At 38.7% G+C, this 13815-nt stretch overlaps 1 protein-coding gene across 23 annotated transcripts in view; it reads right to left on the bottom strand.

Moving 5' to 3' along the window:
- Positions 1-13815, bottom strand: part of CAMK2G (calcium/calmodulin dependent protein kinase II gamma) — a 400936-nt gene that overhangs the window by 49533 nt on the left and 337588 nt on the right. For all 23 annotated transcript variants that reach the window (XM_082267524.1, XM_082267541.1, XM_082267535.1 and 20 more), the window contains one exon: positions 10531-10571. In XM_082267524.1, the coding sequence (XP_082123650.1) occupies positions 10531-10571 (41 nt within the window). The remainder of the gene's footprint in view (positions 1-10530; positions 10572-13815) is intronic.

Here is a 13815-nt window from a genome sequence, read left to right as displayed (position 1 = left end):
TCCTAAACCCAAGCTTTAGAGATTCTAGATTTGGAAGCCAATGTACAGATATTCTGTGCCCTCTATAGTACTTTGTGGCTACAGACAGACACCCAGGAAAGGAACTGCACTGACCAGATGAAATACTGTGTGAAGCACTGTGCAGATAACACCTGTGTCTGGGATGATACTGCTGCACTAGCCAAGAGCTACTTGCCTCTGTGTAACCTGCCCAAGGCTCCTAGAGCACCAGCGCAACCAGCTCCCGTGGACAGCTATCTGTGGAAGGGATGAAATCAATAGAGTGAAATTGAAAATTTTCCACCCCATAACAGGCACAGCATAAAAACAGAGCTGTTTAGATCAATTAGCAAACTAAAACACTAGTGGGGACTCCTGACAAACCTAAGAGAAAAAAGATCTCAGATTGCCATCTCCAAGCACAATAATTTCACTTTCCCACCTTTGTTGTTTAGGTGTACACAGGAGGCAATGAGGACACATGGTCCCTCTAAACCCAGCATGATACCGTCCCTCTAAACCCAAAATGATACCGGAGGTAGGAGAACTAAAAATCCTTATCTGCATGTGTGCGTCCTCCCTCCTTGACTTGCAGAGACCGGAAAACCGCCCCAGCTCTAGGCCAATAACTTCATAGGGAATCCCCAGACATTCTGTTCTGATCTGAATAGCGGAGTCCTGCATGAGTTGGAACATAGTCAGTAGTCACTGCCGACTGCAGGGCAGTCACAGAGAGAACAGTATAGAAAATTGACTTGGAACCTGCGCAGCATAGATAATTGGAGAGCTTTTCAGGAATTCCGTACAAGGTCTGAGGGCCCCTTCACACCAGAATGTGGTGCGGGAAATCTGCGTTCCATGTGGGTTTCCCACAAGGGGTTCAAAATGTACTGTGGGCAATCTGCTGCAGGTGTCAATGTAAGTCTAACGACACCTGAAACGCAGATTTCAGGCACAGTGCGTTTGACTGCACCAGATCGCATGGTGCCGCAGTGCATTTTTAAAAGTAGTGCACTCACTACTTTGGTCTGATCCAGTATGATTTCAGCCAATTCACATGAAAGGGCTGAAAATCGCATCACACTGAACCAAATAGGTTTCAGCACTGAATCTACCAGTAGCTGTAGTTGACTTAAGCAACCTAGAGAACATCAGGGCTGTTGTAGAGAGAACACTAGTATAAAACTGGAAAAACCCGCACTCCTAGATTGACTGGAGAGTCTTCTAGGATTTCACATATCTAGCATTAATCTACCAATGTCTGGAGAAAAACTTTTCAAATTAAAATAAAGTAAAGCTAAATAAAAATGCATCCAACTCTCCTGAGGACACTAGGAAAAAAACTGAGGCATGCTGGCAATGGGCAGGGTTATCTACTGCTAGTCAACCTTTTTTGTTGCCAGAGGGTGTTTCTCCCACAGGTAGCAGTATACTTCTGACAGTCTAAGAATTAATGTGTCCCTCAATGGACAAGAATTAAAAAATAAAAAAAAGGGTTACTAGTGTAAAAGTGTGAAGGTGGCACATTTTGAATGCATGCAGGAATGTAACAAGTTGTATTTTAAACTGCTTTATGTGCTCAGTTAAAAAAGAAACCAGTGTGCTCACATTTCACAGGTTTTTTAAATATGCACAAGTACATTAAGGTTTAGTATAGCGCATTTTACAACTTATCAGGCAGACCAAAAGATGTTCTTTATAACAAAGACAGAGGGAAAAAAACAAAGGACTATGGATTTCACCTATATAATTTGTTCTCATGATTATAGGATCTGCTTTATGAAAATACAAGTATTTACAGACAGTGACGAGATTACAGTATGACATTCGCCACAAATAAAAAAATAAATAAAAATAAAAGCCTTGGTGCCAATCGAAAACTGGTTCCAAGGAAGAGAGGTTTATTGCATAGGTGCATAGCAACTAGATGCTGCCAAGAAATAAAGGCTGGTAAACCGACATATTACCGATGCTGAAAGACCATTTGATTTATACCACAAATCAGGGCAGCAAAGTGTATGGCACAAAATCAACTGCTACAGCTTAAAAATGATTCTATCCCAAAGGGAATCCTCCACCCCAGCATAATCCTATTTATGAAAGCCGACAGCAAACTGAAAGATATAAAGAGATACAGATCACCATCTCAACAATTCTCCAGTTAATAAAATGATTATCTTCTGACGCCATTTTTAAATTTACCCAAATCCACTGTCTATGTCTGCATCCAGGCAGAAGACTACCCAGTGCTGCAATTTGTGCCAACACCACCGGGTTGCTTCCTTGTGGGGGTCTTTCAGCCATTGCTGTCTTCTGTATGCTCAAACGACCCCACTGCTGCTGGACAGTTAATAGAAAGTCATCTATCCTTGCAAAGAGGAGAGCCCTTCTGATGTCCACTTCCCTGCCTAGTGATGCCCATAACCATTTAGGTAAGTATTTGAGTCTTCTGAGGCTTCCTTTTTTCCTCAACCTAAAGGTTGAAGGATTTTAGGATCTCTTTTGAAATTTTGAATCAAAGGGTTTTATTTCTAGCACCAGTTTGTTTTCTGTGGTTACATAAAATGATATTCAGTTCATAATCTTTTTTACATGGGCATTAATATTTTTTCACCAATGTATAAGGTGATATTAGAGAAACAAGGGCCCCTATTGTCAGACGTTGTCTCGTACAGCAATGTTTGACGTGGCAATAAAGTAGCTTTGCTTCTGTGGTGAGAGCAAAGCCCTTTCCAGTTTCTTTGTTTCTCCCTTTTTAGAAGCATCTTCAAGCCATTGTTGTTATGGAAACGGACAAGACACTACTATCTAAGAGACACAATCTGCTGTCGCTGAATACGCATAGCGAGGCTTTAGTGCACAGATTTGTTAACCACATACTGGAATCACTGGAGAAGCTAGGTAGCCTTTTTGTCTTTGAAAAGATGGAGTTACCGGAGAAAAACAATGCATAGGCTAAAATTCTGAGGATATTGTATTCTCTCTCTCCATGTATATACCTGTAGAGAGGGTACCCAAATACCACTTACGTTCCCTTCAAAGAGCAAATACAGTCTGCTTTCAAGTAATATACTATAATGCAGAATAGTTCATTAAATAGTATTGCCCAAGCACAGAATGCATATTTTAGGTTTAGAGCTCTATGCCCTGTATGTAAGTGATGAAGATCGTTTATATCAAAATATACTGTAGGTCAGAAAATTCCCATTGTACAGTTTGCACCACTCACTGTATTAATGGTTATATATATATATATATATATATATATATATATATATATATATACATACATATATATATATATATATATATATATATATATACATACACATACATACATATACATACACACACACAGTTGTGATCGAAAGTTTGGGCACCCCAGGTAAAATTTCTAATAATGTGCATAAAGAAGCCAAGGAAAGATGGAAAAATCTCCAAAAAGGCTTTAAATTACAGATTAGACATTCTTATAATGTCAACCAAAGTTAGATTTTATTTCCATCATTTACACTTTCAAAATTACAGAAAACAAAAAAATGGCGTCTGCAATTTTGGGCACCCTGCAGAATTTATAGCATGCACTGCCCCCTTTGCAAGGCTGAGACCTGCCAGTGTCATGGATTGTTCTCAATCATCGTCTGGGAGGACCAGGTGATGTCAATCTCAAAGGTTTTAAATGCCCAGACTCATTTGACCTTGCTCCAACAATCAGCACCATGGGATCTTCTAAGCAGTTGTCTAGAAAACTAAAACTGAAAATAGTTGACGCTCACAAAGCTGGAGAAGGCTATAAGAAGATAGCAAAGCGTTTTCAGATGTCAATATCCTCTGTTCGGAATGTAATTAAGAAATGGCAGTCATCAGGAACAGTGGAAGTTAAAGCAAGATCTGGAAGACCAAGAAAAATATCAGACAGAACAGATCGCAGGATTGTGAGAAAAACAATTCAAAACCCACGTTTGACTGCAAGATCCCTCCAGAAAGATCTGGCAGACACTGGAGTTGTGGTACACTATTCCACTATAAAGAGATACTTGTACAAATATGGTCTTCATGGAAGAGTCATCAGAAGAAAACCTCTTCTACGTCCTCACCACAAAAATCAGTGTTTGAACTTTGCAAATTAACATATAGACAAGCCTGATGCATTTTGAAAAGAAGTTCTGTGGACTGATGAGGTTAAAATTGAACTTTTTGGCCAGAATGAGCAAATGTACGTTTGGAGAAGAAGGGGCTCAGAATTTAATGAAAAGAACCTCTGTCCAACTGTTAAGCATGGGGGTGGATCAATCATGCTTTGGCGTGGTATTGCAGACAGTGACACAGGGAACATCTCGCGGGTAGAAGGAAAAATGGATTCAATAAAATTTCAGCAAATTTTGGATGGTAACTTGATGCCATCTGTGAAAAAGCTGAAGTTAAAGAGAGGATGGCTTCTACAAATGGATAATGATCCTAAACACACCTCGAAATCCACGGGGGATTACATCAAGAGGCGTAAACTGAAGGTTTTGCCATGGCCTTCACAATCTCCTGACCTCAACATAATTGAAAATCTATGGATGGACCTTAAAAGAGCAGTGCGTGACAGACAGCCCAGAAATCTCAAAGAACTGGAAGACTTTTGTAAGGAAGAATGGGCAAAGATACCTCAAACAAGAATTGAAAGACTCTTGGCTTTTACAAGCTGTGATACTTGCCAAAGGGGGCAGTACAAGATATTAACTCTGCAGGGTGCCCAAACTTTTGCAGACACCATTTTTTTGTTTTCTGTAATTTTGAAAGTGTAAATGATGGAAATAAAATCTAACTTTTGTTGACATATTATAAGAATGTCTAATCTGTAATTTGATGCCTCTTGGAGATTTTTCCATCTTTCCTTGGCTTCTTTATGCACATGAATACAAATTTTTACCTGGGGTGCCCAAACTTTCGATCACCACTGTGTGTGTGTATATATATATATATATATATATATATATATATATATATATATATATATATATAGTCTTTATGTGTCCTATATACAGAATTAGGCTGCAGCTGTTGCATGTGAACACAGAAGTGACTATGCTTTTGCTTGTAGATGAAGTTATTTGCCTTATTCAGAAAGTAAACAAGCAATGTGCATCTTCCCAGTCCCTAAAGAAAACAAGCCAAATTCATGTCTTAAAACATCCACGTACAGTATACTGACCAGTTGCTATGAGTTACTACATATTGAAATGACTCATTACCGTACGCAATAAGACTGCAAGTGCTCTCATATCCACTTGCCCTCAGGAAGATTTACCCCTCCATTTTTGCGATACTGCGGTACTTTAACTGACAATTGCGCAGTCATGCGACACTGTACCCAAATAAATGTTATGTGTTCCCCCCCCCCCCCCCCCCCCACAAATAGAGCTTTTTTTCTATGCTACTTGATTACCACTGCGGTTTTTATTTTTTGCGCTATAAACAAAAAAAGACTAACAATTTTGAAAAATATATATATATATATATATATATATATATATATATATATATATTTTACTTTCTGCTAAAAAAAACATATCCAATAAAAGAAATGAAAAAAAGAGGACATTTCTTTATAAATTTAGACCAATATGTATACTGCTACATATTTCTGGTAAAAAAAATCCCAATAAGCGTATATTGACTGGTTAGCGTAAAAGTTATAGCGTCTAACAAACTATGGGATATTTTTATTTATTGTATATAGGAGGAAAATCAGCGCAACACAATGGATAATATTAACTAAAAATAAATATTGTGCCATAAAAACAAAACTATTGATAGTATATGTTAAATGAGTCTAAATATTGTGCTAGTGCTAATTAAAGTGCAAATATTAAAGATAAGTGTCAAGTGTAGACAAGCGGCTGCTGACACTGTATAAGCTTTCACTGCACATCTAAGATTAATAATTAGGGAAAGTGCAGCGCCACTTAAATAAATATATAAACACAAATGTATATTAAAAATACAACATTATTAAGTGCAGATAAAGTGAGGAAGTGCCATAAATAATTATACAAAATTACAATTCATATGGATTGAAATCGTACTTGCAAAATGAATAATTTCCCAAATAAAGATTTGCATACAGAGAGCACTAGATTTGTCCCTCTTTTTGTCCCATATTGGAGATATTCTTAAGGGCAGCGAGTGTGGAAGATCAAAATTCACAGGATATTGGCTGACCACCATCCACAGAATTTTATCCATGTTTGGGAACAGCTTGTTCTGACCAGCTGGTAACAGGGGTCAGAACGTGAGGTGAGCGGCCAATCTTTTTGTGGTGGAGGATTTCGATTTCAGAAGCTTCACTTTCAAGCACCAGCACTTTCTGGCCTTTGCAATTCACATCTTGATATCTTTGCACAAGGCTTTTTTTTTTGCACTAAATTCTTTATATATAAATTAATTTTTCTACTTATTTGATGTTTTGGGATTTTTACACAATTTTGAAAAATTTTAAAGGCATTTTTTGCGGTTTTATGAAATTATTAATTTTGCATGTACGATTTCAATCAATATGAATTGTAAATTTGTATATTTATTTATGGCATTTCCTCAATTTATTTGCACTTAATATTGTTGTATTTTAAATATACATATGTGTTTATATTTTTTTTTTAAGTAGCGCTGCACTTTCCTTATTTTTATTATTTTTTTTTTAGTAGTAATAGCCGAAATCAGTGACTTATAGCAGGACTGCGATATAGCAGGGGACAGTCGGGACAGCGATCAATGCAAAAAAATATGCAGTGTCCCTGTACTAATGACACTGGCTGGGAAGGGATTAAACATGAGGGGTTAACTGTGTGCCTAGATAGTGTTTTATTACAGTGTGAGAGGGCTTTTACAAGGAGAAGGCATTGATCCATGTTCCTGCTTTGCAGAAACACAGAATCAATGTCTTCCCAATGACAGAAGGGCCATCTGCCTTGTTTACATAGGCAGATCGCTGTTCTGCCTGTGTCCTGAATGATCTGCGGGTGTCGGCAGACATGGGATCTTTTTGGACCCGCTGATCAACTCCAGCTGTGTAGAATCACAGTGGGAGCGACCCGCCAGCAGCACACACTCATGTTTGTTACCCGAATTGCAGGATCATGTATATATGAACAAGCTGGAGATTTGAAACGGATTGACTGTCATTTTTAAGCAATTCTTACAGTGGAAAGAGAGTGAATGATAAATATATTTAGAAAGATTATGAGCTGTCTGGATTGCAAATAATTTAGATGTATAGAGGAGCCATGAGTTTCAGATAAGCTAGGCACTTCACCAGATACGGATAAACACGCTCTAGGAGGTTGGCCAGACGATCTCATATTTTAGTATTTTTTTCAGAAGCTTTTTGTAAATCACCATTACCCTGGGTGATACATTCCCAATGTTTGCAACCCTGTTAGGCTGGTTTGCATTATAGTTATGGTAATTGCATCACCATACCTATTACATGGTAGAGGCTTTTCATATTGTTTGCCATCCAATAATAAATTCTGAAAAGACTGACAGTAGAAGTAGTGACCTTTGCTCTCTGCTAACAGACCCCTAAGATCATCAAGGCCCTAACTATTAATGCTACTTTTTTTTTTTTTTTTGCTAGCTGTGTGCTTAGAACCCAAGTACAGAGTAATGCAGCATTTTGTTTCAAACTTAGTACCTCTAGGGCTAAATGAGAATACATGAAATGCGAAAGGCTCCCCATATAAAATATTTCACCAAGGCCTTGTTGGCTCAACTAATGCCAAAATGTACCACAAATAGGGACTACAAGTCCCCAGGATATTATCCACCTAAACATATTAGAAGTCCTCCATTGTATGATAATCATATTATTGAATTATGATCAGTCAGAATTAAGCCAGAATAAGTGCGGTTTTATTGGTGGATGAGAATATACAATTGAATAGATTATCATGAACAACATAGCATTTGACATAATGGGATAATTGACCCCCTGCTGTTCCTGGAATTCCTGTAAATCCATTTTGTTTTACTCAGCTGGACAGAATTCCTTCATTAAAAAAAAATGACAAGTAAGCAACAGCCCTAAACCAATTTAGAATCAATTTATGCTTTGTGATAAAGTAAGACATACAGAGAATCATAATACAGCACTGATCTGATTCAACAAAAATAATAATTGGACAAAGAACACTGCTAGGAAAATTAAAAAACAAAAAAAGACAAAATTAAGTTGTGTTCTGTATTAAAATCCCAAAGCCCTAGAGATCCTTGTAGAACTATATAACTTATACTGTCCTTGTAGAGGAGTGCATTGTGATACTTCTGAACAGTAGTGCTGCCACATTGTTTCAAGGCACGGAGCTGTAAAATGTGCAATTATATATCACAACTGCCTGTATATTGTCACAATATTGTTAATATTAAACCCTTAAAGCGCTAATATTTTGGCCTCAACCTCAATTTGGCATTAGGTGTTATATAGTCAATTTAGAAATCTTCAACCCAACTTCCTCCACCCACCCATTACCAGGAAATCTCAGGTTCATGATTTTGTAAAAGTATGGCAATTATGTCTAAAAGACCTGGTAAGAACGCAATGTAAATCCATTTAAAAAACATATAAATGATATCATGATAAATATTGCAAATGTGATGAGCAAATCTGGGCCAATTTGCCCTTTCAATTTTTTACTATACCCATAATGAATAAAGTCCACATGAAGGTAATGAGGGGACACTGAAACATCATGCAGACACTTAGAAAAAAATAGTACATGCTTTCTATAATAGCATAATTCTACCATAATTCCCTCTCACTATACACTATATTTTGTTACAGATAACTCAGAAAAGTACCAGCTTTAGACTATGGTTACAAATAATACACTTTAGGCCTGATGGAAGTGAACTTGCAAGGGTTTATAATTATGTATCCTCGCAGTAACCAATGGGATTTCACAATCTGATTTTCGAACGTTTAATCAGATCAAAAATAAAGCCTTTTTATCTGTTGTGGTTAAAGAAAAACATTTTTTCTCCAAATATTTTTTAAAGATTAGGGTTATAGACCAAATTTTTAAAATAAACCTTGGCATTTCTTGCAGAAAATCCTTATTTAACCACTTAGCGCCAGCCCCCTCCCGGCCGTTTAAGGTTTCTGAACGCCGGGAGGCGGGCATTTGGGTCATGTGATCGCTGGGATAGGCTTTTACAGCAGTCACATGATCGGAAAGCTCCCGATCGCAAGAATAGAGGAGGAGCTTTTCAGTAACCGCCGCCTTCCGTGTTGGTTGCACGCAGGGAGCTCACTCTCAGCACAATAAGTGAATTACACAGGGCCGCATACATGCAGCCACTCGGCGTGGAGGCCTACAAGTCAAGAGGCCGCATATGTGTGCTCGGCCGGCGCAAAGAGGTTAATAGAAGGTGCTTCCAAGACATTTTGTTTTTAGAGCATTTTAGTATTTCCTAAAAGACGAACAGCACTGCCTACTATCACAGTCTACCTTAACGCTCATGAAGAACCCAAATGCGCAAGCAGCAGATGGGTAGAGCCCCTTCTATGGTCAATCCGCTTTGTATGTGCTCAAAATAGACCCAACTCAAAGAAGATCAAAATGACAAAGTATATTCACTGCATAGCAAGAATTGCCTTGAGAACCCAAACTGCTACTGCAAGTGATAAACAAGTAATATTTATATGCAATAAGCCGACTTTTCAAACTTAGAGCTGATTAACACCACATACAGTCCAGTGTGCTTTTATTCTGCATTAAAAAGGCATGGACAGTGTTTAACATAGATTACAAAGGCCCTAGTTCACACCAGCGCAGTGTGTTCCGGTGCAGTTAACAAAAATAGAACATGTTGCATTTTTTCTGTATGGAATGCATCAGGAACTCGACAAAACACACCAGAATGCACATGTCCTCAATTGAGATGATGAAAAAGAAAAAAATGCACTGAAATGCATCAAAAATGCACATTCAGAAATGCATCCGGAATGTAGAAATTGTGGTGTGCACCAGCCCTTAAACAAATGTTAGAAACAAACAATAACTTGTTAAACGTAAATCGCTAAAATATGTAAGAACTACTACACTGGGCAGTATGTTTAGAAGATTATATGCATACAAATAAACCGAATCATGAAAAAGGACGCTGTTAGAAGCTTATGGTCATCCTGTCAATGAAGCTTAGAATGTCAACCCAGAAATAAACACTATTTAAAACCTATTTTAAACTAGCATTCTGATCTATATAAATTAAAGTCACAAATGCAACCTCTTACTCACTTAATTATTAATTTCTGTTGATTGTGTAATATATCACCGTAAAACTGCAAGTAAACAGCTCTACCCAAACCTCACCCATCCAATATTTTAAATGATAAACCGACTTTAATAATCCAAAATCGCCAAAGCCTGAAGGGTAGAGCAAATGTTACCACAGAATATCCAAGCCATCATTAGCTTCTGATGTACTGTACATCTTTTACAGAAAAAGAAACACATAGTTAAAACAAATTGTTTAATAGCTTACCTTGACTCCATCTGTCTTCTTATTTAATAGACTTTTGGCAGCTGTAGGCAAAAAAATACAAAAAGTAGCTAGTCATTGGATGTAAAGTAATAATACCTTATATAAAATAGACAGGTACCAGGGATTTCAAATACATGACTTCCTACAATCAACTGTTAGCAGTACACAAAGAAACATCTGCAAGGAAATAGCCAACAAAGTGTTATATATAAAAGACACTATCACCTCTTTTCATTCTTCTAGATCAGTGGTCTCTAAACTGCAGGGCTGGATGTGGCCCTTTGCTTGCCTTTGTGGCCCTTGGGGCAACATGCCATTCAATGATGGGACACCATTTACCCCGACAGACACCAATGATAAAGCACTATTCCCACCTTTAATATGAACAATGGGGCACCGTTCCTCCCACAGATACCAATAGGGCACTAATCCTTCCACTAAAACCAGTGATGGGGCACTGTTTACTCTCACTGACACCCGGGGATTTCCTAATGCCATTGGCCACACTATAGCCCCCTAAAGCCTAAAGGACTGAAAACTGGCCCTTTGCTCAATAGTTTTTCTAGACCCCTAGCCTACACAAAAGGATTGCATTCATATATATATATATATATATATATATATATATATATATATATATATATATATATATATATATATATATATATATATATATATTACAGTACAGATTCTACACTAGACTGCATATACATGCCTTGAGCAGTCTGTACATTGCTCACTTTTGTGTAAGTTTTTTAAACTAGGTTGTTATTCAACTCAGTCAATTACATAATGTTCCTTTCATGATAAAATAACTTTTATGATCTCATATAATATCATATAATAGCAGTATTAGGCTCAGAGCTCTGTAGGGTGATGTGCATGCATTAAAGAAGAACTCTGTTCCAAAGGATACCCTAAATATAGCCGCAATGAAGAAGTTCTTAAAATCTCCAAATATACTTGCATATGAATTCTTGTTATCTCTGTAAATCTCTGTAAACCCAATGATCTGCCAGTTTGCGGACTGCCATCATCAGACACCCTCCTGAGTACATTCCACCTTGTCCATGCATCACAATCACTAAGAGCAGCTGATTGAGGTTCCACAGACAGCAAAGAAGTATCCCCATTACACAAAACCCAGGTGCTAATATCAAGAATTTAGAGCTAAAACCAGGCAATATGTAATTCTATATAATGATAATGAAGTAGTGACAGGGAAGCTGTACACCAGGGATCCTAAACTGTTAAACTGGGTTTACAAGGAGAGGGTTTATTTGTTTAACCAGCAAGTTAAACAGAAAAAAACCTCATGGATTCCTGCATCCATGCAAGCGATGTCCCCACTGTGTTAATATATTTGGACAGCGTGGTCTGAATCGGACAAATTTTGATACGTGTATACCCAGCTTTACAGTTCACAATACATCAAACAGAGCAACAGAATACTGACAAAACACCTATGTGTTTCTTTTAGAGGTAGAAAGACTGCTCCTCCCATCCCCATCCTGAACCATAGCAGGCCACATGCCCTCAACACTCAACATGGATAGGGGGGAGGGGGGTTGTGACTTGGCCCAGTGGTTGTGGGGGTCTGTGGGCAGAGAATGCATTGGATTATAGAAGTTCCCTTTAACAACAAGATACCATCATCCCATGTGAATGAGTAAGGTGTAAAAAGTGAAAGGGGGCTTCCAGATTCCAATGAGCCCCTCACCCCAAGACACCAACAAAAACAGGGCCAGGGTTGTAAGGAAAAGGCCCTTGTCCCAAGGTACCCCCATGCTGAGGTCATGTGGCCTGGTGTTGTGCAGGAGGGTGGAACGCTTTCCCCACCTTTCCTAGCCAGCTATGCTAAAATTGCTGATTAGGATTTTGGCGAGGACAGGAAAATGATTTTTGACTTACCCTAAAATCCATTTGTCTGGTGTTTATTGACGGACACAGCTCCTGATCTTTATGACCATTGGGTTATTCTGCCCGCTACAGGGCAGGAAAAACCTTTACCACACCCATGGGGCAGGTCCCAGGGAATATACTCCCACTTCCTGCTTTAGGCACTCAGTTTTGTTGCAAGCAGTGTCATAAGAAATATCACTCAACTTAATAGAGGGGCAGGTGCTGTGTTTTTCAATGAACAGCAGAGAAAAGGATTTTTTACGGTAAGACAAAAATCCAATTTTCTCTTTCGTTCATTGACAGACACAGCTCCAGAATCTTCTTGACCATTGGGACTTCCCAAATGCAGTGTCAAACATGAGGGTGTGAAAAAAAACACAACTGAAAAAAATTCTCAAAGACTAAACCTAGCCAACCAGGTAACATGGAGCTCAACGAGGAATGACTGGAGCTCACCTAAGACATACACCCTCAAAGAGAACCAGTCTTCTCAAACAGCAGCCTGCAAAACCTTGCAGCCAAAAGCAGCATCCACAGATGCCAGCGCATCTACTTGTAAAATTTTGTGAAAGCGTGCACAGACGACTAAGTGGCCACCTTGTAAACTGCATCACTGATGCCCAATGACAGAAGGCCCAGAAGGCACTAAGCGCCTGCGTAGGATGTGCCTTAACAGGGAAAGGAGGAACCTGACCCTTGATTGAATAGGCCTGCATCACCGTCTGTCTGATCAATCTGGAAATGGTCGTGACAGACACGGCCAACCCCTTGTGAGGCCTATCCGTAAGGACAAATAGCGAGTCTGATTTCCTAAACGACTCAGTTGCCACCGGTACACCCTGAACGCTCCAAACACATCCAGAGAACGCAAGGCAATCTCCTTAGGATGCCTAGGCCTAAGACACGGGGAAGGCAACACAATGTCTTCATTCAGATGGAAACCAGAGACAACCTTAGGAAGTAACAACTGACAAGGGCGAAGCACTACTTTATCTCTGTGTACCACCAAGTAAGGTGAATGACTAGACAAAGCTGGCTATGCCTATAGGCAGTCCCAAAGGGTATACTTCCTCTCTCTCTTTTAGTTACTCAATTTTGTTACAAGAAGTGTCAGAAGAATAACAACTCCACAGAGGGGTAGGTGTTGTGTAAGTCAATGAACATCAGAGAAATGGCTTTAACTGAGTCAAAAATCCCATTTTCTCTTTCGTTCATTGATAAACACAGCTCCTGGTCTTCATTAACATTGGGCCGTCCCAAAGCAGTGTTAAACATGAGGGGTGGGAACAGCAAAAAAATCCCAAGGCTAAACAGTAACCAACGAGGCAACAAGAGCTCAACCAAAAACAACTGGAGACCATCTGAAAAAAAAACAATACACCC

The sequence above is a fragment of the Pelophylax lessonae genome (genome assembly GCF_965119305.1).
Source record: "Pelophylax lessonae genome assembly, chromosome: 9".
NCBI classification, from domain to species: Eukaryota; Metazoa; Chordata; class Amphibia; order Anura; family Ranidae; genus Pelophylax; species Pelophylax lessonae.
The sequence above is the reverse complement of the archived record's forward strand: the minus strand, read 5'-3'. Positions and strand labels throughout refer to the sequence as shown.